Here is a 23,508-nt window from a genome sequence, read left to right on the forward strand (position 1 = left end):
CAGAATGAAAATATATATATATATATATATATATATATATATATATATATATTTTATTGATCAAGTACGGCGCTTTTAAAATTTAACTTACTACTATAATAAAACTATATATTAAAAATTACAATAGTAAAGTCCATTTTACATAGTCATTGTTTACATTATTTTCTCTACATATTTTTTATCATCAATTTTTATTGCATTTTTATTTAATTATTACTGCATTATTGTTGCACTATTATTGCATTATTATTGCATGTTCAGTAAATTTATTTTATTTATTCGCATTTAATTTATTTTCCCATTATTACTTTCTATCATTTTCTTCTGCATGTTTCAATTTATTTTTATTATTTTATTATTTATATTTATATTGTTCCTTTAATTTATTGCAGTCCTTACTATTTTCTATATTATGCGAGTAGATTTTGTAATTTTCTCTTATTTTGATTTGAAAGCGAAAATAAGTTCTATTGGGACGGCTAAATTTGACACTTCATATCTTTCGAGATAATAACATTATTATATTGACTATAAGTATATTTTGTATATTATTTATAACTTTAAAAATGGGAAAAACTTATTTAAAAATAATTTCTTCCTTAAGAAAAATTATGTTCCTATAAAGTTCTCAACGTTCAAATGAAATAAATTTATTTATTTCTTCTTTAAAAGAAAATTTTTTAAATTAATTTTGCGTCACTATAAAAAGAAATTAATCATAAAGTTTCTAAATGTAAAATTTAGATTTTTAATTTCTATTACAATAGTAATTTAGAAAAATATTTTTAATACAAAATACCTCGTTCATTTGAACGTTAAAAACTTGTAGATCATATAATTATAAAAAATTATTTGATGAAATTATTGCGATATATAATTTAATTTTGACTTGAAAATAATTTTTCGGTGAAAAAGTAAAATTCTATTTCAATTTAATAATTTCTAAAATATATAATTTTTTTTAAATATATAAGAGAAAAAATTTTATACATATAAATATTTATATTTTAATAGAAATATATAATATACGAAGGGAATTTATTGTTTAAAAATTTTTTTTACTTAATTTTAAATAGAAAATTTTTTTGCAAATTAAAGAGTGTAATTTTACGCATTATTACACATTATTACACACAATTCCTTTTGCTTTGTATGAACTTTTAAGAAAAAAGTAATAATCAATTTTTAACTGAACTACTTAAGCTCTCTTGAATTAATGGTTTTTTTCGTTGTATAATTTATCAAGAATAAGTTATTCACTATTTACTAAAAATTCCATTGAACATTATATCTACGTCTGTTAAAAATTTTGAGCACCTTATCTTTTCAAAACCTAATTCGAACCTATTTAAGTCAGTCAAAAAAGATTAAAATTGTTATCGTCAGTTCTTTCTAGTTACCACAATTTGTAAATTTATATTCAATTTTTTTTCTATAGAAAATGTTTTCTAAATTATACTGAAAGATATAGAAAATGTAAAATAGCATTTTCTGTTACAATAATTAATTTTTCAGTAATTGTTATTAATTGTGACTAATTTTTTTTTCATTAGACTAATTTATTCTTAATTTAGATCAATTTTTAATGAATTTTGACTAATTTAAATTTGTGGATTAAGCATAACATTTAAATTTATATCGTTTGTATAGTACAATTATAATAGGAGTGCGATTACAGATTTAATCTCAATGTACAATTTTTTTGCTTTTGACTTTTTTCACGTCTTTATGATAATATTAATATTTAAGTAACAGAATAATTATTAATTAACAAAATGCTTTTTCTCTCAAAATAAAATTTCTGGGTGGTATTATAAAGTGTCATAGATCATCCTTAGGCACTTGATCCAAAAATCTATTTGAGACAATAATAAATGTATCCAGAGCAGGAAAATTGAAAATTTAAGTGAAATATAATAATTATTTAAATCTTTTGTGAAAAAAAGTACGTAATTCCACACTTACGTTTGTTTCTTACTTTTCATTTGGGTCAGTTTTTTTGCAAGTCTTTCGACTCCCTCTCGCGGAAAAAAACTCCCTGTTCAGAATACAATTCGTATAACAAAAATGATGCATTTGATGCATCGCCGTAAAAAATGAATCCATTTTGGATGCCATGAAATTTCGGCCTTTCCCTAGGACGCCGGGGTTGCGTTTGCTGTCGGAGGGATTGGAGCTGCCTGTTTCGCTCGTCTTCGTTTATTTAAAAGGGGATTATTTGTATTGTCCAATTGCTTTAAATTTGCTGTATCGTAATCGACTCGCATTGTCGCTAAAGAGCGAGTCATTTCTTCTTGAACTTCCGGCCAAAGTTCCTCACCTTCCCTCAAAACTCGTCCTGTATGCAAGGGCGTTGCCGGCACTTCCGTGTGTTTCTGCACAAAAGAAAAAGGAAAAATAAACTCTTAATCTTTTCAAATCAATTTTTTTACTTTTGAATTTTGAATAAATTCAGTCTACGCAAACTGCAAAGATTTCAATTATTTTCCCTGACAAATCAATTATAATTTTCAATTATAATTGAAATTCCTTCATTTAATGAGAATTTTTCAAAGTTTGTTACAATAATAAAAGCAGTCATTAAAATACTTACGGAGATCCATTTATTGCGCATTACTTCGGCAATTTGCAGCCTTTGAGCGGGATCTGTACATAGCATTCCCTTGATAAGATCGCGAGCTTCAGTGCTGACGTGAGACCATTCAGGAGCTGGAAAATCGTACTGACCTAATGTTATTCGCTTCTTCATTCCCGGCGAAATTGCCAATCCATGATTGCTGTAGAACGGAGGAAATCCACATAATCTGACGAAAATATTCAAATATTAAAAACATATAATCATCGTTACGTACATTAAAATTAAATCTGGTTTTTAAATTTTACAATAATTTGAAAATAGTAAATAAAGAATACTCACAGTATATACATAATTACTCCCAAAGACCATATATCGCAGCTTTTGTCATATTTATCCGGACCCAAAACTTCAGGTGCTTAAAAAAAATGGTAAAAATGTATAAAATTAATTTGTAAAAAATTATAAAATTTTCTTACCAACATAGTACGGTGTGTAGCAAGGCGTCTGCAGTGTATCTTTTAAATGCGTTTCTTTCGCAAATCCAAAATCGGTCAATTTTAAAATTCCTAAACTATCTGAAATGGAAAAATAATCATATTTGAATGTTTAATTTTTTTTTTGAAATTTATCCGAGAATTGTTAACAATGATAATTTTTTGAAAAACGGTTTTTGCAAAATAAGAAACAAAAATTTCTTTATTAAGTAGAAAAAATATTTACCTGGTTTTGAATACAAAAGGTTCTCTGGTTTTAGATCCCGATGAGCAATATTCATGTCATGAAGGTGTTTGACAGCCACACAAATTTCGTACATAATTTGTGCTGCTTCTGCAAAAAGAAAGAAACAAATTTTTATTTAAAAAATTTAAATTTAAAGAACTTGGAATTGTTTAAATAAAAATTTTCACAAATTTATTTACCTCGTTCAGTAAAAGCTCCGTCCTGACCGTCTTGTCTGTCTTGTATCCTCTGAAAAAGTTCTCCACCTTCCATACTGAGAAATAACAAATTTTGCTGAAGGTGAATAAAACGAAAACATTCGGACAAATAGTTTTTAAAAATTAGTTTACTCCAACGTTTCGAAATCTAACTGACTTCCTCTTCAGGGAGTCTATTATAAAAATATAAAATAATATACAAAAAATATAAATAATATACAACGAAATATAAAAATAATATACAAAAAATATAAATTAATATACAAAAAATAAAATAATATACAAAAAAATATAAAATAATATATAAAATAGTATTTAAAAAAATATATATACTTAACATTCGTCAATAAAAAAAATTATAAAATTTTAAAAATATATAAATTTCTAACATTCATTCATAAATAATAAAAAGGTTATAATAATATCTTACCAAAAAAATTAATAAATAAACACTCGTCAGCAAAAATAAAAATAAATTCACCCATCAAACGTCAGAGAAAACAGAGTTTGGAGTCATAACTAAAATAAATGAGAATCGAAATTATAATAAAGAATTTAGAATGAATAAAGTAAAATAAAATATCAAAATTTTAAATTAAAAAAAAAATTAAAAAATTTTAATAGGCACACTGAGAAAACTGGAGAGTCAAATTCAGAGGTTCAAAAAGTGTATGTTTCCTTTGCTTATGAAGAGAGTTGAATAGTCCTTCTAAAATAAATTTTGAATTGATAATGGAAATCTACTTGTATATTCTCTCCCATTATATCTGAGGGTTAAAAGTTGGGCAGAAAATGTGTACGATCTGATGCGCGCGAAATTATTTTTCTGACATTTTATGTATTTAATTTAGGGGTTAGGTTGCCATATTTATTCATTTCGCGCCGGATAAGGAAGGGATTTCTCAAGATGGTTAATTTGTCCCTCTGTTATAAACTCATTTTCCCTCCAAGAGAAATGGCACGAATATCTGTCAATGGTGTATTTGAACATTTAGATTGTTATCCAATACCTAACTATCAAATATCAACGATTTGTCCCTCCAGATGTTTAGTCCAATAAACCAGTTTTCTCAGTGTAGGTAGTTACTTAATTAAAATAATAAATAAAATAAAATAATAAAAAATTAAGTTGAGAATAACATACCTATAAAAGATTATAAAACCAATTTTGTAATAAATAAATAAATAAACATTAACATAATAGTTAAATAAATAAATTAACACTGATAAACATGGACATTATGATGACACACATTTATTATAACACACCACAGAAGTTTTTAAAAAATACTTAAATAAATTAAAACTCTGCGTGTGAAGTCAAAATTAAAACTGAACTCCAAACACTATCGATTCTGTACATCAATTGTTAAATAAAGACAAAAACAAATAAGAAACAAAGAGTAGGCAAATAAGCAATCAACAGTATTAATTAATGGAAATAATTCAAAATCATTTCGTATGAACTATCAAAATTATCCAAATCAGTTACTTTATTTAAACTATTACTTCCCTCTTTTTTTATAAAAAACATTTCTGAGAAAAGTCTTTTACTAAGAGTTGGTTCAATATCTAGCACTTCAAATTCATTCCATTTTATAAAATGTGGAATAGAATCATTTTTGAAATTTGTTATAAGTGATTCCTAATAACATTATGATATTTTACATTTAAATCAATATTACTCTTATGTTCCTTAGTGCGAATATGTAATGGTCTTTTTCTTTGTTCTATATAATATTTTCCACAATTACATTTAAATTTATACACACAGTTGCATTGATTATGTCTCCCAAGCTTATCCTTCCCTATAGTTTAATAAAATTATCTAGTTTTTAATTAACACAAAAAATTGTTTGAATATTGAATGTTCTCAATAATCTTTTTATGTTTTCTGAAATTGATCCATAATATGGAAAAACTATCTTTTTATCATTATTATTTTTATAGTTATCATCTTTAATATCACTAATTTGGTTATTATTCAAGAGGTTCCTATTGTTAATTTCTGAAATCCGTTTTTGTACATGTTGATTTATAAATTTATCAGGATAATTGTTTAGTTTTAAATCTAATTTAATTAAATTAATATTTTCATTATGAAAAGTTTTATTAGAAAGTTTTAATGCTGTATCAACTAAATTTTTAATAATTGCAATTTTATATTGTAAATGATGGTTGGAATAATAGTTCAAAAGTCTACCTGAATATGTATATCTTTTCTGTACCAATTAGTAATAATACCATCATCATTGTTGTTCCTAATAATTTTAATATATTCTATTAATATTAATATAATTAATATATTATTATTAATTTTAATATATTATATTCACCTTCACTATAATTACTATTTCTCGGACGTGAAAGATTAATTAACAAATTTTATTTTTTGAGAATTTTCCTAAATTTTTGAACATTCAAATAAACGAAATATTTTTATCTGCTCCAGTATTTTTAAAAATTACTTGACTAAAATGAACAACATTTATAAAGTTAAAAATTAGTTTTTGGTTTATAGAAAACATTTATTTAGTTAAAAATTAATTTTCGCTTCGAAACTTTAGGGACAATTTTGAAATTCTGTTTGCCTTTTTCTACTCTCTAAATTCGTAATGAAAGAAACTTACCATTCCATAACTACCAGTAAACATTTATTTCCACTATATGAATTTTCATAAACGTCTTTAACTTGAACAATATGTCTACAATTAGATGCCCTCCAGTGTAATTCAACTTCTCTTCTCGCTTTCACACAATCATGTAAAACCTAAAAAAGAAAAAGAGAATTAAAATTAATTTCCCATTAATTACCCTTTTTTGTTAATTATTTAATTGTTTTTGTTGTCATTGCTGTAGATAATACGGTTTTATTGATAATAATAACGGTATGAGACTAAAGCAAAAAGTAGAAAATATTTTTAAAAATAAATGTTAACGGTGAACAATTTTTTTCATAAATAAAAAATAATTCAATATAAATTGACCTTCTCTCGTGAGCCCACACATTTTTCTAATTATTTCATATAATATAAAAAATACCTGTAAATAAAAAATAAAAAAAAGATGAAAATTTGAAATAAAATTCCAATGTCTAGTTGATGGTTACAAATGTATTTTTCTTAAACTTCCGCGTGTAGAAAATTCGTCCTCAATTTATAAAATATAACCGTGAAATAAATCTTATTTGCGGATAGAAAAGGAATATTTGATTTGCAAAAATCCTTGAATTTCTATTTTCAATTTAACATTTTTTTATGATATTTTATAAACGAGGAACGTAGACAAATTTATATGCACCTAATTATCACATGCTATTGTTGAAAATTAATTTGCTAAATAAATTCAATAAATTGAAAATTATGAAAATACTGTCAAAATAATAATGTCTGTCAAAAAAGAGTCCCGATAATAATATATTTATGAAAAAATTATATCTACGAATTTACAAATTTGTCATAATGTTTAAACAAATGCTAAAAAAAATATCGACATTGATATTTGTTAATAATTTGTCCCAGTAAAATTAATAGTGACAGCAGAATATTGTTCATTCTGACGTACATCTTTGGCAGCCTCGCAATTTAATGGCAATTATCACATTATATGATCAAGGTGGCAATGATTTCAAGCTCGAGCAACTTCTGAGAATTTTCTTCCCATGTTAATAAGACATTTGCTTCGGGACGAATTTCATGTTTATTTAATCGTTTTGTATATTGAGAGGAAAAAGTACAAAATTTTTTCGCATTTTCTTCGTTTTCTCTGAATTGGTATATAAGAAAAGAATTTTTCTGCAAATGAAACAAAATTTTTTAAAAATTTTATTCATTTGTAGAATTTTAGAATACTAATAAAATTGTTATGAAGATAATAATCAAATACTGTCGCCAATTATTTGATTCTATTAATTTGTTTTACGTATTAATGAAAATAATAAATAAATAATAATAAATAATATTTTTTTTCCTTGTCTAATGTAATTGCTTGAGTAGATAATATTTAGTTCATGAAAAAAGTTTATAAAACAACAAGCGGTTTTAATTGTTCATTAATGTTTATACAGGAAGCTAATAATTTTAAAGACGTCATCGAATCTTCGAAAACATGCAAACAAATAACTCTTTTCTGTCAATAGAATCATTTTATGCATGTATTCGGAAAAATTAAATTTCTAGAAAAAAATTTATATTCATTACATATTTATATAAATTAATAAAAATTTTAAATTTATAAATTAAAAATAATGAAAACAATAAAATAATTAAATTAAATTCACTTACAATTTGCATTTTACAATCAAATTACGTCGGTGAAGTTCACGTTTTATTATCAACGATTGAAAGAAAAAATTAAAACAATAAAATGTTTTGTTTGGAATTTTTTCTTTTCAAACTATCGATAATAAAATTACGCAAAAAATTTTTTATACAAAAACACCTATGTAAAAATTTTAATAAAAAAATATTTTTTCTTCCAAATCATTGATGACAAACGTTGTGAACTTGACAAACGTAATATCAAATTATGTAGTAATAAAACAATTCGATTATATTAATTTTTACTGCAAATTTTTATACAAGAATTTTTTTGTTCAAAAATTTACATTTTTTATATTTAATGGTAATTAACAATTTAACCTAACGAGAAATTTTGTGATATACCAAGAAAAAAAACGTGATGTATAATAAAAACACAGATTAGTTAAGATGATTAAGGTCTATTATACTCTTTCTGATAAGACTCAAAGATAAAAAGTATTTCGAAAATTTTTCACGCATATTTTTCATTATTTAAAAAACAAAATTAAAATATATATGGGTGATTCTCCAAAAACCGGTCACTTTTAAGTTGATAAAAATTTTTTTTTAATGTTTAAAAATTGAACTTTCTTTTATTAATTACTGTTCATTGGTATTTAAATAAACTATATTTGAAGTAGGTACGCTACAAAACTATTTAAAGTTTAAAAATAATATTAAAATTATTTAAATTTCACCAGGATTATTTTGAATTTTTTCACGTCGCTCTTTTTCGACATTTGCTTTTTTCTGTTTGTTTAATTATTCTTTTATGTTAGACAATCCATATCAACTATATTTATTTTAAATTACATTTATTAATAAACATTAGTTTTCGTGTAATTAGCACTTTTCGCGTAATTGAAATGAGATGTGAAAAGTAAACAGGAAAACTAACCTCATCAGAAGCGTATCATCGAGGGGCACTGAAATTCATATTTCTTCTATATAGGTATTATTAATTGAATTAAATGATTTATTTTTATCATTTTTAAAATTATATTTAAAAATATATGAAAAGATTAGATAAATTTCAACTTTATTACCTATTTTAAAAAAAGTTTTAGGCACGGGCACACTTTTTACTTGTTTCGCACCTACCACGTGCAAATGTTTTGACACGACAATGGAAATTTGTACGAAATCCATTAATACATATTTTAAACAAAAGTAAATAAAAAAATGGCTAGGTATACACTTTTGTTCTACCAAACTGTAAGTTTTCATCCGTTTTTTATTGATATTTATATTGAAATATTAAAGTTATGACAGCGCACGACAAAGGAATGAATAAAAATACGCAGTGTTTTTCTAGTGTTTTTTTCTTAAAAATATGAAAAATATAATTTATTTTCCAATTTCTCTTGGAGATTTGAAAAGTGACATGTTTTTTCTTTAATTTCCAATTGATTTTTATATAAAAAGTGCACGTCTTATAGTTTATTTATACACGTTTATCCTTTGTCGTGCCAGCATGGAGATTTTTAAAGACACTTATATTTTAATAATTATCAATAACTATATTGATGTATTAAAAAATTTCATCGATAAAAATTAAAGCTTTTGAGTTAATCTTTCATAATATTTATTGAATAATTAAAGATAGTTCTTTTTTTATAAGTAATAGTACTTTAAAGTTTGGTACTCAGAGGTAAAGACTTATTGAATTGCTGTTTTCCAGCTGTTAAATGTTGTTTTCCACTAAATTTGTGTTAAAAAATTATCGTTTTTTATAAAGGGTATAATAAGTGATGTTTAAATAATATGTTTGTCCAATGTTAATATTTAAATGTTAAGTTGTTTAGAAGATATAATTCAAAGACATGAAATTGCCCACTTTCAGGAGAATCACCCATATATTATGTAATATATATATATATATATATATATATATATATATATATATATATATATATATATATATATATATATATATATATATATATATATATATTATTAATAACATAATAAAGTGGATTGAGTGGGTTGAATCACGAAATCTCTTGAATGTGTCAAACTTTCACATTTTTCAACACAAAAATACACACATTACAAAACTATATTCGTGCTCGATAGAATGTATTTGTATATGTGATTTGGAATCACCGTGTGTGAGAAATCACGGAATATAAATAGAAGATGACTCTAGTCAAGTCTGGTCCCCCGCTTTTTCTTATGCTCAGGTATCGATTATCTAAAAAATGGAAATTCCTATTTTAAAACAAAAATACTTTTTTTGTAAACAAAAATAAAAAAAATTGATAACTCTTAGTTAACTGAAATTAAAGGAAAGAACAAAAATTTATCTATAAACAAATTTTCTCTATATCTTTTTATTAATTCTTAATGAAGATTTAATTATTTTTGTGTTAATTAATTATAAACAGGGTTGCCACGTTTTTATTCATTTAATATTCCCTGACTTTTCCAGGTTTTCCAGGTTAAAAAACGGAATTTTTACAGGTTTTTAAAACTATATTTATTTTTTACCAAATTAAATAACTAATACATTTTTATAAAACGGGGAACTTTGATATAATACTGTATTCTGCATTATTATATTATTTATTTATTACTCAATCAGGGTTGCCACAAAAATTTAATTTTCTTTTTCCTGACTTTTCCCTGAATTAGGAGAAAATTTTGACTTTTCCCCTGACTCTCAAGAATATTCTAATTCACTCGAAAAGTAATTATAAAGAATGTTCAAAAACATTTATTTACAAATTTTTTTAATTGTAAAATTGAGGGGCTGGATGCTATAAGAGGGTACATGCCATGTTAAGTGAATGGCGCGCGTATTCCCTTAATTATGAAACCTTTTCAAAATTCAATAATTATTTCTAAAAATTCACGCTATAAGGCTTTTAATAATCATTATCTAAAATTTTAACTGAAGAATTTAACATTTATCTAGAAATTCGATTAAAATTGTATTAAAAAGAATTGAATCCTGTAAAAAATTTGATTTTTCTTAAATACTTGAATTATTGCAAAGAAATTTATAAAAATAAATTTGTATAAAGAATTAAATTTCTGTAAAATTTTTAATATTTATAACAGTTTATGAAAATAATTAATCGTTTGTGTAGAATTTTATTACTTTTGAAAATAACACAGGTCAACAAAAAAAGACTTACTTTTTTTTATGAAATATCGGAATGGTTTCCGATGTATTTTTGAACGCTGAACACGATCCCGAATTCCAAAATTGCCCATCACGTCAGGATTTTGAGAAAAGTGGGGGTAAAGACCCCAAACACGCTTTTTTGAGGATTTTCAACATTTTTTTTCTCTTTAACCTGACGTGCTAAAGACTTCCACAAGGTCTTAAATTAAAGCTTGTAATGTGCACTACAAGACCCATTTTCATAAAATAAAAGAAAATTAAAAGCTTTTTCAAAAAATGGGATTGAAGACACCAAAAAGGTGTGTTTTTGGATTACTTTAATAGACTTCATGCAATTGCTTGGATTCGCTTGAAAATTGTTACTCGGGGTTTTTGGAGTCGTTGATTACGAATCCGAAATTAGTTTTCAAAAATTAAAAATGGCGAAACCAAGATGGCAGATGTAAAAATTAAGAATTGCTTGGATTCGCTTGAAAGTTTGTTACTCCAGGGTTTTTGGGGTTGCTGATTACGAATTCGCCATTTTGAATTTTTGAAAACTAATATCGGATTCGTAATCAGTGACCCCAAAAACTCTAAGTAACCATTTTCAATCGAATCCAAGCAATTACAAGAAGTCTATTAAAGCAATCCAAAAACACATCTTTTTAGTGTCTTCAACCCCATTTTTTGAAAGAAATCTTAATTTTTAGGGTTCCGTACACCTACGGTGTATCGGCGGAACCCTATTGGTGAGACTCTGTTGTCCGTAGCCAAATCGTGTCCCCCCCCCCTAGCGGCTAAACTATTTGACCTAAAGAGCTCAAATTTGGTCCAGATATGTATTTTCACTCGTAGATTACAGGAAAAATATAGCGAATGTGATTGGACGTGATGGGCATAGCGTTGTCAAGGAAATAACAAGATTTTTGGCCAAAAATACATAAAAAGTGACCATTCCCCCCCCTTAACTTCTAAACTATTCGACATGGAGAGCTGAAATTTTGCATGCTGGTGTATTTTTACTCGAATATTACAGGAAAAATATAGAGAACTTGATATGTAATGATGGCCATAGCGTTGTCAAGGAAAAACTAAAAAATTAAAAAAAAAAAATTTTTTTTCCCTAACTTTTACATTATTTGACCTAATGAGCTGGAAATGGGTATCCTGGTGTATTATTACAGTCTGACGACAAAAAATTTATTTAAGAAACTTTTTTAAAAAAAAATTTTTTTTAATTTTTTTTAGTTTAAACACGTGGCATTAAATATTTTAAGGAAGAGTGAAATTTTAAGAGAATAAATGAGAGATTGTTTTCTGACTTTAGTTTCTTAACTAAAAATAAAAAAAAATTGGACAAGTGTGAGTTGTACTCGCACTGCAATGGCGGGTTCCGTACACAAATATTAAAACAATACTTGCAACATTTATCGGTAATTAGTAGAATTAAAATAAACAATTAAAAAAATATATTAAAATCATTTGATAAGAAGAAATAACTAAAAAAAATTAAAGTATTGTATATCTAATATTGTAAACAATAATAAATAAGCAGAGGAACAAAATTTTCAAAATTATAGTTCCTCTGCTTATTATTGTTTACAATATTAGATATATACAATACTTTAATTTTTTTAGTTATTCTTTTTTATCAAATGATTTTAATATATTTTTTTAATTATTTATTTTAATTCTACTAATTACCGATAAATGTTGCAAGTATTGTTTTAATATTTGTGTACGGAACCCGCCATTGCAGTGCGAGTACAACTCGCACTTGTCCAATTTTTTTTATTTTATGGATATGGGTCTTGTAGTGCACATTACAAGCTTTAATTTAAGACCTTGTGGAAGTCTCTAGCACGTCAGGTTAAAGAGAAAAAAAATGTTGAAAATCCTCAAAAAAGCGATTTTGGGGTCTTTACAGCAGACCCGCACGATCCACCTATTATTTTTTTTTAATTACAAATGTATTTTTCTTAAACTTCCGCGTGTAGAAAATTCGTCCTCAATTTATAAAATATAACCGTGAAATAAATCTTATTTGCGGATAGAAAAGGAATATTTGATTTGCAAAAATCCTTAAATTTCTATTTTCAATTTAACATTTTTTTATGATATTTTATAAACGAGGAACGTAGACAAATTATTGTAAGTTATTGCACGGGCGGGCTCAATTGTTGTCAAAGTATTGGAAGTCCTGGAAATCCTTTACTATTTTGTGCTCGAAGTGAAAGTAATTATTAGTCTTCATGTGAAATTGTTTTTCTCTCTTTGCAAGGAAAGTTGATTAGAACTATTATAGAATTTTCCACTCGGATTGAAAATAATCTTCTCAAATATAATATTTTTCTGTCCGTTTTATTTCAAGAGGATTTTGCTATTGCGCACTATTGCGCATGTGCAAACTGACGTCACAAGTATGGCGTCTTTTGCAAGCAGCGCCGCCAGCGGCAGTTTAATTTCAGTTGCAACAAAAATACCATCATGTTGTACAGTATTTGTGTTTGTTTTTCAATAATTTGTGAATAAAAGAAAGTTCTTTTAATTATATTAACTGAATTACAATGCGATCCAATTATTTTGAACATAAGTTTGTAAAATATCTTTAATACAATTAGTTGCACAATTTCCACTTTCGATTTCTTTTCCGGTTGAGAACATAACCTACATTTTTGAACCGTTTGTTTATTTGTTTTTTTATAGTATTTTCTCTATAAGGTAAAAGCACCAGTACGTGGACATTACAAAAAATGGAACCAATAGATGGACAGTAACAAAAAGAATTAAGACTGCTTTCAATCCTTTCAATATAAATGAAAAATAATATTATGCCCTTTCTGAATGTTAGCTTTTGGATCTCTGTTGGATATAATTCAATTTTTTAATTTCTAAGCACAAAATTTATCAAAAAAAAATTATAAGCCTCGAACTACTCAAAATGAGTGTCCAAATTTACCTTCTGCTTTATAACCTTAAAACCCAGCAGCACCAGTAGTTGGACAAAAACTTAACAAGCTTTAATCTAATTAAATAATGAATTAATTAATATACAAATACAAACATTATATATGCAAATAAATATTATGCGTATTTCGTTATGTCCAACTATTGGTCCTTATCGTGTCCAACTACTGGATCCTCTAAAATGGCATGTCCAACTATTACGGTAAAGTTTGGCAAGTAAAACTATACTATCTTTGTAAAAATCGTTGCTAAATTTGCTTATATTTTAAAAGTGTCCAAGTACTGGTGCTTTTACCTTATAGTAAACAGAAATTTTCTCACATTAAAAAGACTTTCAACAAAATTGCATCGTGAGAAATTGTAGGTACGACAAACATTAATTTCCTCTTTTGAGTTTCGATCATAAAAGTTTAGTAAAAAAAAAACAAAAAAGAGGGGATGGAATTCTTACGATCTTGTTCTACTTTGTTTAATTTTAAACTTGAACGAATGAGTGAAAAATATTTCTATTTATATATATTATACTGAATTTTCTTTATTAAAAAAAATTAAGTTTAACCATAAAGAAAACTTGAACTTCTGGATTACTCAATTAATTAATTTTTCTTTTTTATCCAGTCTTTTGTTATTAAATCGCTTCTGTATAAGTTTCTTTGATATTCTAAAATATTTTTATTTTGAACTGGAAAAAGAAAATTTAAATCAGTTTATTTTTAATTTACCATTGAGCGTCGCTTATAAAAAAAAATTAACGAAATATTGCCATGTTTAAATGTCAAATTTAAAAATATCTTAATTTCCAATCCCATTAAGAGCTTTTAAGTTTGATATTAAACAAATTGAAAGAAGAAAACTGTCTGGATACTTTCCAAAATTCGATTTACATTTCTCACAGATATTCGTCTACCCACATAGCACAATAGTATGAGGTAAGGTTATGTTGAGTACTAATCGTAAGGCACATAAGGTTACACAATATTGCTGCGGTAGACCTGAAGTGAACTAAAAACTTCCGCCATGGAGGTAAGGTTACATGTTAGGGTGTGGTGAGTATATATGATAAGGCCATGGTAACCTTACACGTTAAGGTTAAGGTAACCTTACACGTTAAGGTTGATGTAACCTTACACGTTAAGGTTGAGGTAACGTTACATGTTAAGGTTGAGGTAAGGTTACATGTCAAGGTTGAGGTAAGGTAATTATTAAGTTGTAAGGTTGAGGTAAGGTTAAGGTAAGGTTGTGATAAATTTACCAGTTATGGAAAATATTGAAAAAATAATTAATAAATAAATATTCAATTAAAAAGTTAGTTTGTTGCTCCTCTCTATTTTGGAAACCTGACATGAAGCAGAAAATTTTGAAAACAAATTTGGGGGGACTGGGATTTGAACCCGGGATCGACGCGCATAAACCTATCATTCTAACTAACTGAGCTAAGTAGAGAACTGGTAGAAGGAAAATTAATATTGCCTTTAAGGAGTTAATCATCTTCTTGGTTCACCTTAAAGGCAACATTAATTTTCCTTCTGCCAGTTCTCTACTTAGCTCAGTTAGTTAGAATGATAGGTTTATGCGCGTCGATCCCGGGTTCGAATCCCAGTCCCCCCAAATTTGTTTTCAAAATTTTCTGCTTCATGTCAGGTTTCCAAAATAGAGAAGAGCAACAAACTAACTTTTTAATTGAATATTTATTTATTAATTATTTTTTTAATATTTTCCATAACTGGTAAATTTATCACAACCTTACCTCAACCTTACAACTTAATAATTACCTTACCTCAACCTTGACATGTAACCTTACCTCAACCTTAACATGTAACGTTACCTCAACCTTAACGTGTAAGGTTACATCAACCTTAACGTGTAAGGTTACCTTAACCTTAACGTGTAAGGTTACCATGGCCTTATCATATATACTCACCACACCCTAACATGTAACCTTACCTCCATGGCGGAAGTTTTTAGTTCACCTCAGGTCTACCGCAGCAATATTGTGTAACCTTATGTGCCTTACGATTAGTACTCAACATAACCTTACCTCATACTATGGTGCTATGTGGGTAGTTTTGAAAATTCATTTTTCACGTGTATCTTTCTTTCTAGATCACATACATTTCTCTTGTGTAGATGTAAAAATCAATGCATGAAATTATTATTTATTTTTCAATACAATTTTTAAAACGACGATTTCAGAGAATTTTTTCTTTTCAAAATGTGTCCTTGATCGATTTTTAATATACTTAAACTTTTTTTTCACAAGAGGAAAAGGAGAGGAAGTGATAATTTTTGTTTCCTTAACACACGCAAACACACATATATACAAAACACAATTGTGTCAAGCTTTAAAATAAATTGTTTACCTTGAGTGCATATTTTTCTCTCGTTTTTCTGTCGTAACATTGCACCACTTTTCCATTGATACCCAAGCCTAGGACGTGATTACTGATTTCGTAGTCATCAATGATTGTTGTAGTTTTTGGAAGGCGTGAGTCAGATCGAGTTATTGGAGGTTCCATGTTTTGTAGTTCGATTTCTCTGAAAGATAAAGTCAATTTTCAATTTATTTTTTATTGGATTTAAAATTTAATCATAATTCTGAATTTATTTTTTATTTTATTATTATTATAATTCAAAGAAGTATTTCAAGTGGAAAAATATTATTGCCTATTATAACAATTTGTATAAATACAATAATTTGAACCATTTAGCAATCAGCGCAATCAGTAAGAGTTCAATTACCTTTTGTCGATTTTTTTTCTTGTCAGGCGATTTTTTGCGCTTTGGCAAGAAAAAAAGGGCAAAAAATGGAAAGCCGGTATTTTTCCATACGACAATCACTTTGAACGGTATATATGTATATATTAAAATGTACAAGTCATCACCTGATCCACTTCAACAGCAGACCCACACGATCCACCTATTATTTTTTGTTTAATTTTTAAACACTAAAATTACCGAGTAATTTTTCTCTAAACAATTATAGAGATTAAAAATTAAAGATCACAGATATGGGTATTTTTTACGTTTTCTGAAAATCACATTGAAAATGATTAAATCACTCTTGTTGGATACACTTCTTTTTTGGAGTAAACCGAAGATTGTTACTTTATGTCAGCCGGTGTATAAAAAAATGTTAGATATCCAGACGCTGAAGAATTCGTTTTTTTTATCCTCGTGGCATGCAAAATTGGGAATTTTTCTTTAGCACTGTATAATCACTAATTTTTCGTTTATAAATTCAGTGAGAGGGGAAAAAATAAGAGACGTTTACTCGTTTATGTAATTCCACAAATTGTTAATCAATTTCTCTCAATTGGTAATAAGACGCAATCGAACAAACTATACGAGCACGACTTCCTATAGTACTTTAATTTCTCAATACTTTTCAATGCTCCTCCAACACATGACCAGTGTCATCAACTCATTGCGCATGCGTTTAATAAATTTTTATCATTGGTCGACTGAGAAGACTATATCAAAAAATGATTTAAAAATGTTATAAATCACGTTCTTTAATCAACTTTTTTACAAAAATAATAATTAGAGAATAATAAAAATAGAAAAAATATTGCTTTTCATTTTAATTCAATAATGATTCAATTAAAATTAATTTTTTTCTATTATTTATTTATTCAAATATAAGGACAGTAAAAAAAATTGTTAATAAATTAATATTAAATATCAAAAAAGTTTTATTTTATTTATTTATTCAAACTGGCAAAGTTTGTTTTTCTTTTAAAAAAACGTTGATAAATTAAATTAAAAAATTGAAAATTAAAATAAAATTAAAATTAATTTGAAAAATTGAAAAATATTAAAAATAAGCTACAGAAAAAAATGTAGAATTTGTTTTCTCAAATAAAAAAGTAAAAACTTATTCAGAATTAAAAAAAAATTCTGTTTATTTTCAATGCTGTCATATAATTACAAAATATCAGTATAAATATATTTTCATTATAGGCACAAATTTATTTACATTGCAGTAGCCCCTTCAATTTATTAAAATCCTATATATTTAATTTTTATTGACAATATTAAACTTGGTTTAATTTCGATCAATTTTATAAACTTTTTACAAATAGAATTTTTTTGTTTAACTATTATTTCTTTAACAATTCTGCACAACATTTTGTAAAATTACATTTTTGTAATTAAAAAAGAAAACAAATTCAAATAAAATTCTCTTGGCACTTTTTTTGTATTGCAGGGTGCACCATTTATAGAACTTTTAATTTTATTAAAAGTTCATTTTGTACCTTTAGTTTCAAAAAATAAAAAAAAATTACTCTTTTCTCAAATATAAAAGATTCTCTTCATAAAAGTACTGACGAAAAAATTTAAAAATTTCGATTTATTTATTTAACATATATTTATATAATTAAAAACATGTATTTAGAAAAATGATTATTTTTGAATATAGTATAATTTTCATTTTATGAAAGAGAACTTTTAACTTTCTTAAAAAATAGCTAACGTAAATTTCGTTAATACTCTCATCACATCTCTTTTTCATTTTATATCGCCTTCACCCTTTCGAATTATAACATAATAATTTTTAATAATAATTAAAATTTTGATACGAAAATATGGATGGATTACAGTTATAAGTACCCGAAACATGTTTATGGATAGAAATAAAAACTGTCGCTCGTTGTTTCTAGAGAAAAAATGACGATGAAAGAATAATAGAATATACTTATATAAATGAAATATTTTATGACTTTGGTTTCTCTAATCTGAAAAAAATGTATGGGAGCTAAGTACAGAGTTTAATCTATCCAGAACATAATTAACGAATCGTCATTACAAATATAATATAATATATGTATATAATTACATTTTACAATAATGTAATAAATTTACATTTTAAAAATTAAGCACATGTACAATAAAATCTTGTTGTAAGTGTTCACACTTGACAAAAAAAGTAATACCTTTAACTTTCCCAGAAAAAAAAAAAAAATACAAACGTGTTAACTCATCGTTCAACTTAAAATCGTTATTATATATTTCGTCGAATATTCAAATTATTCAATATGTTAATATTAATATCAACATTTCGCATATAAGAAAACAATCATTCAATGTTAAATTATCGTTTTATAAATTCACTGAGAATAAACATTGCAATAATTGCAGGTACTGTTATCATTTGTGATATCTCGTAATTCTTGAAATTTTCAAGAAAACATTTCTCAAATCACTAAAAGAATGAAAAATTATTAAGAATACTTTGGAAGTGGCGCTTTAACATGTGCGAAGATAATAAATGCCTTTCAAACAAATATGAATTTTTCTATAATTTTTTTTCAACAAATTTCATTCTTCTATCAATTAAAATTATTTTTTTTCCACTAAACTTCACTATCTTTTTTTAATTGGAAAAATCCCTCTTTATTTTTAACTAAAAATTCCTTTTTTAAATATTTATTGAAATTAAATCGACTAAATAAATTTATTGAAAATTCAATAAATAAAAAATTTAGCAAAAAAATTTATTTTCAGTTAGAAAAAGTCTTTCTAGACGATATAAAGTAAATTTTTTAAAATTAATTTATTACTCAACAGTTTCTTTTAAATTAATTAACAGACTTAAAAAAAATATTTTGTTTGGAAGCGAATATAACAAACGTAAAATAACAAGAAAGAAAAGTGAAGGCTACCAAGTATTTTATACAAAGTTTCCGCTTTCACTGAATTTCGTGTAGTGATAAATTTAAAATCTCAACAACAGTAAATCCATTAAAAAATCGTCAATGAGAAAAAATTTGTTATATAGTAAAATTGTTAATTACTATATAGGATCACAATTTTCAATTGCATAAAATTTTCATCTAAATAAATACTGTTTATTTATTTATTTATTTCTTTTAATTTGAAATAATTGAGAATATCGAATTTTCTCATATATTTATTTCAAATTTTTTTTCCTTGTTCTGGTTAAAATTTCCCAAATATTTTTCCGTGTGCTTATTCAAATTTCCCATTGAAAAATTTTCTGATTCTTCAAATTATTTTTTATGCTAATTATAAGAAAAGAGTTGACTTTTTTTAGTGTCAGAACTCACGAAATTCAGTATTGGTGTTAAATATTGGTACTTTGTTTTTGTAAATATTTCTTGTTTTTTGTTTGTCAAAATCTTAAATTGATATATATTGAAGAATCACAGAAAGCTTGAGTTTCTTTCTCTCGTGAAAGAAGACAATGAAAAGGCAGGCAGGCATCCAATACTAGTCTGTATATCTTAGGTGAAATTTGAATTGCACTAATAACGCTTGTCATCCCATTTGACTCTCCGGTTCGGCTTTGCAGTCTTGCATGGTGAGAATATAAGGCACTACACTAGCTACACTGACTTTACCAATGAGACCTGCAAAAAATAGATCCTCCAGTACACGTGGATTTATTGATCGTAGGGGTGCAAGTCTTAATAGAAGACGAGGTAGTCTCTCCGATCCGACACGTTGTTGCAATTCATTCCATGCCGCCTCCTGCAGCACTTCCACTTTTTTTCTCCAAATCCCAGCCAATACGTTGTCTGCAATATTTTTCTTGTCAAATATTTCCATCAAATGAATGATAAATAAATTTTTACTTTTGAGGCAATTTTCTTACCTGCACTGAAAAGTGTCAGAGCTTTAAGATAAGCATACTCGACGGAATCGACTTGCAGTTTGTGAAGAGAACCAACGCAGTCCTGAAGACGACAAATATGTTCCGTGATCGATTTCACTTTACTCGCGGTAATTTTTTCTTGAGCAATGCTGGCCTGTAGGTGATTTATTATCGATGTGAGAATACTAGGTAGCGACAAGGTGTAAGCACATTGTGCCAGTCCTAGTGTGAAAAGCTGACCCCAAGAACTACGAACCAGCATAGTTTGTACATCCGAGCTAGAAATAAAAAGGAGAAAAATTAACTCTCTATTATCAACTATCTCAGGGTTGCCACACATTTTTTTAATTCATAAGAAAATTCTGTATTACCACGAATTTTAATACAAACCTTCAATTTTTTCTATTTCTGACAATAATTTCTTTTCAAATAGCTTCATTCTTGAACAACTATTTGTAATTTTAAAAAAATTAATTTTTTTATTTTAATAATTCAAATTTTTTAAAATTATACTTAATTATTTCAAAAGTTTTAACTCAATTCTTCGAAAGAATTCAATTATCTTGATAAATAACAAAATTCTTCCTAGAAATTCAATTATTTTCAGGAATTTTAATAAAATACTTTTCAAAATTCAATTATTTTCATAAATAACAACATTCATCACAAGAATTCAATTATATTCAAAAGTATTAAAATTCTTTGTAGAAATTCAATTATTTTCAAAAATATTGATAAATTCTTGGCAAAATTTTAATTATTTTCAAAAATTTTCCTCAATTCAATGATTTTTAATATCTATTATTTTCAATTATTTAAAATAGAATTTACATATCATTCTTCACGGGAATCCATTTATTTTCAATACAATTTAAATGAAATTCATCAAAAGAATTCAATTGTTTTTAAAAATTTTAATAAAAATTCTTCATAAGAATTGAATTATTTTTAATAGTTTTAAATAAATTTTACGAAAGAATTTTAATTTTTTTTAAACAAATCAATTGTTTTCAATAAGTAAAATAAAATGAAATAAATTTCTTGGCACGAAATTCACGAATTCAATTATTTTCAAAAGTAATAAAATTCTTCGGAGAAATTTTTCAATTATGTTCAAAAATTTTTTTAAATTCTCGTCAAAATTTTCAATTATCTTTATAAATAATAAATGTATAATAAAATTCTTTTCCAAAATTCAATAATTTTCAAAAGTATTAAAATTCTTCACAGAAATTCAATTATTTTGAACAATTTTAGAAAAATTTTTGGCAAAATTTTAATTATTTTCAAAGATTCTTCACAATGATTTTCAATATCTACTACATATTTTAATCAAATTTTCAGAAAGAATTTAATTATTTAAAAAAAAATTTAATAAAATTCTACGCAAACATTTAATTATTTTTATAAATAATAAAAATTTCACAGGAATTCAGTTATTTACAAATTTTTAAATAATTTTCTTCGCAATAATTGATATATTTTCATAAATAATAAAATTCTTTTTAGGAATTCAATTATTTTCATAAAAAATGTAATTATCCTTAAAATTTTTATTAAAATTCGTCAAAAGAATAGGATTTTTTAAAAATTTGTTGATCAAATTCTTTATGAGAATTCAATTTTGAGAAAAATTTAATTATTTAATTTTAAATTATTTATTTTTGTATTTAAAAAATAATTGAATTCTCCAAGAGAATTATAAATTAAATATAAATTAAATAATTTAAATAAGATAGCATCTTTATAAAAATTACAATTCAGAACTTTTCGGCCCTGAATTTGATGGCACTCACACAGTCACAACTCTCACTGATATAATCCCTTCTACTTCTACCTGGCGAGCTTCCGCCGTATTGGCGATTCAAACAGCTAAACTAGCGCCTCCGGTGGCCGAGTTTAAACTAATATATACACGACTCCCTGCATGGTGTTCAATGTAAATATCAACGTTTTTATAGTTTTTCAGTTTTATTTTCACTATTAAATCAAGTTTTTTTTTAATTGTTCTACTTGTTTAAATATTTATTAAATATATTATAATAATTTTGAAAGAGCATCGTTACTCGCGGACAGAAAGAAAAGAAAAAACGGGAACGAAACAAATGTTATTCGCTCTGAATTGAAAAAAAAAACAGAAAATCTTTATCAGCTTCCAAAAAATGTTGTAAAGGCGCACTCACAGCTAGTAGGCAGTATACAAATTTGAATTTACTGTCTCTTTCACTCTAATTGACTTTCTCTCTTACTCCAATTGCTGCCTGCACAGGCAGGCAGAGCTGTGAGTGCTCCATAAGACGTAAACAGTAGGCTATTGCATTTAAAACAGGAAAAAAATTAACCGACAAAATGAAAGTTTGCAGTACAAATTTTAAATCTAAAGATTACATATCAACTAGAAAGAACATTTTTTGGTTATGTTTTTATATGTTTGACAAAAATTCTAATTTTATATTACTTCTAATTATATATTATTAATTTAATCTCTATAGACATTAAATTAATAATATAAAATAAGAATTTTAGATTATTAGAAATATAATATTATTAATATTAGAATTATTTAATTATTAGAATTAGAGCGGAACATAATAATTGTTTCGATCCCGTTTTTTCTTTTCTTCTGTTCATGAGTAACGATGCTCTTATCCATATTTATTATAATTTATTTAATAAATATTTAAACAAGTAGAACAATTAAAAAAAAACTTGATTTAATAGTGAAAATAAAACTGAAAAACTATAAAAACGTTGATATTTACATTGAACACCATGCAGGGAGTCGTGTATATATTAGTTTAAACTCGGCCACCAGATGCGCTAGTTTAGCTGTTTGAATCGCCATACCGTAGAGAGGTTTGCCTGTCGTTTTAACTAACAATTTAGTAGAATTAATTTTTTTGAAAAAGTTTAATTGAATTATTTTGAAATTGTTTCAAGTTTTTATTTTCTAATATATATTTAATTGAAGAGATTCCGAATAATCGAAATTTTAT

At 25.7% G+C, this 23,508-nt stretch overlaps 2 protein-coding genes across 8 annotated transcripts in view; both read right to left on the minus strand.

Annotated features, from left to right (window-relative positions):
- Nucleotides 1–1,538: 1,538 nt before the first annotated feature.
- On the minus strand, nucleotides 1,539–17,287 carry LOC122497907 (MAP kinase-activated protein kinase 2). 4 transcript variants are annotated; one of them, XR_006301182.1, is made up of 10 exons: nucleotides 16,636–17,287; nucleotides 16,257–16,431; nucleotides 6,147–6,286; nucleotides 3,499–3,572; nucleotides 3,299–3,406; nucleotides 3,055–3,153; nucleotides 2,918–2,993; nucleotides 2,594–2,804; nucleotides 1,966–2,375; nucleotides 1,539–1,855 (listed from the first exon to the last, which is right to left on the minus strand). XR_006301182.1 is itself a non-coding variant. In XM_043605309.1 (9 exons), exons 2-9 carry the CDS (start codon nucleotides 16,410–16,412, stop codon nucleotides 2,136–2,138), a joined length of 1,104 nt encoding a protein of 367 aa, XP_043461244.1. In that variant the 5' UTR covers nucleotides 16,413–16,431; nucleotides 16,779–17,287; the 3' UTR covers nucleotides 1,539–2,135. The 4 variants fall into 4 exon arrangements, 3 of the variants coding, with proteins under 3 accessions (XP_043461244.1, XP_043461243.1, XP_043461245.1); XM_043605309.1 differs by having other exon boundaries at nucleotides 1,539–2,375; nucleotides 16,779–17,287; XM_043605308.1 differs by having other exon boundaries at nucleotides 1,539–2,375.
- Nucleotides 17,288–19,806: 2,519 nt separating this feature from the next.
- Nucleotides 19,807–23,508, minus strand: part of LOC122497803 (nuclear receptor subfamily 2 group C member 1-A) — a 68,684-nt gene continuing 64,982 nt past the window's right edge. For all 4 annotated transcript variants that reach the window (XM_043605099.1, XM_043605100.1, XM_043605103.1 and 1 more), the window contains exons 8-9: nucleotides 20,513–20,790; nucleotides 19,807–20,435 (exon numbers count right to left, since the gene is read on the minus strand). In XM_043605099.1, the coding sequence (XP_043461034.1) occupies nucleotides 20,176–20,435; nucleotides 20,513–20,790 (538 nt within the window). In that variant the 3' untranslated portion in view covers nucleotides 19,807–20,175. The remainder of the gene's footprint in view (nucleotides 20,436–20,512; nucleotides 20,791–23,508) is intronic.

The sequence above is a fragment of the Leptopilina heterotoma genome, unplaced genomic scaffold (genome assembly GCF_015476425.1).
Source record: "Leptopilina heterotoma isolate Lh14 unplaced genomic scaffold, ASM1547642v1 Lhet_14, whole genome shotgun sequence".
NCBI classification, from domain to species: domain Eukaryota; kingdom Metazoa; phylum Arthropoda; class Insecta; order Hymenoptera; family Figitidae; genus Leptopilina; species Leptopilina heterotoma.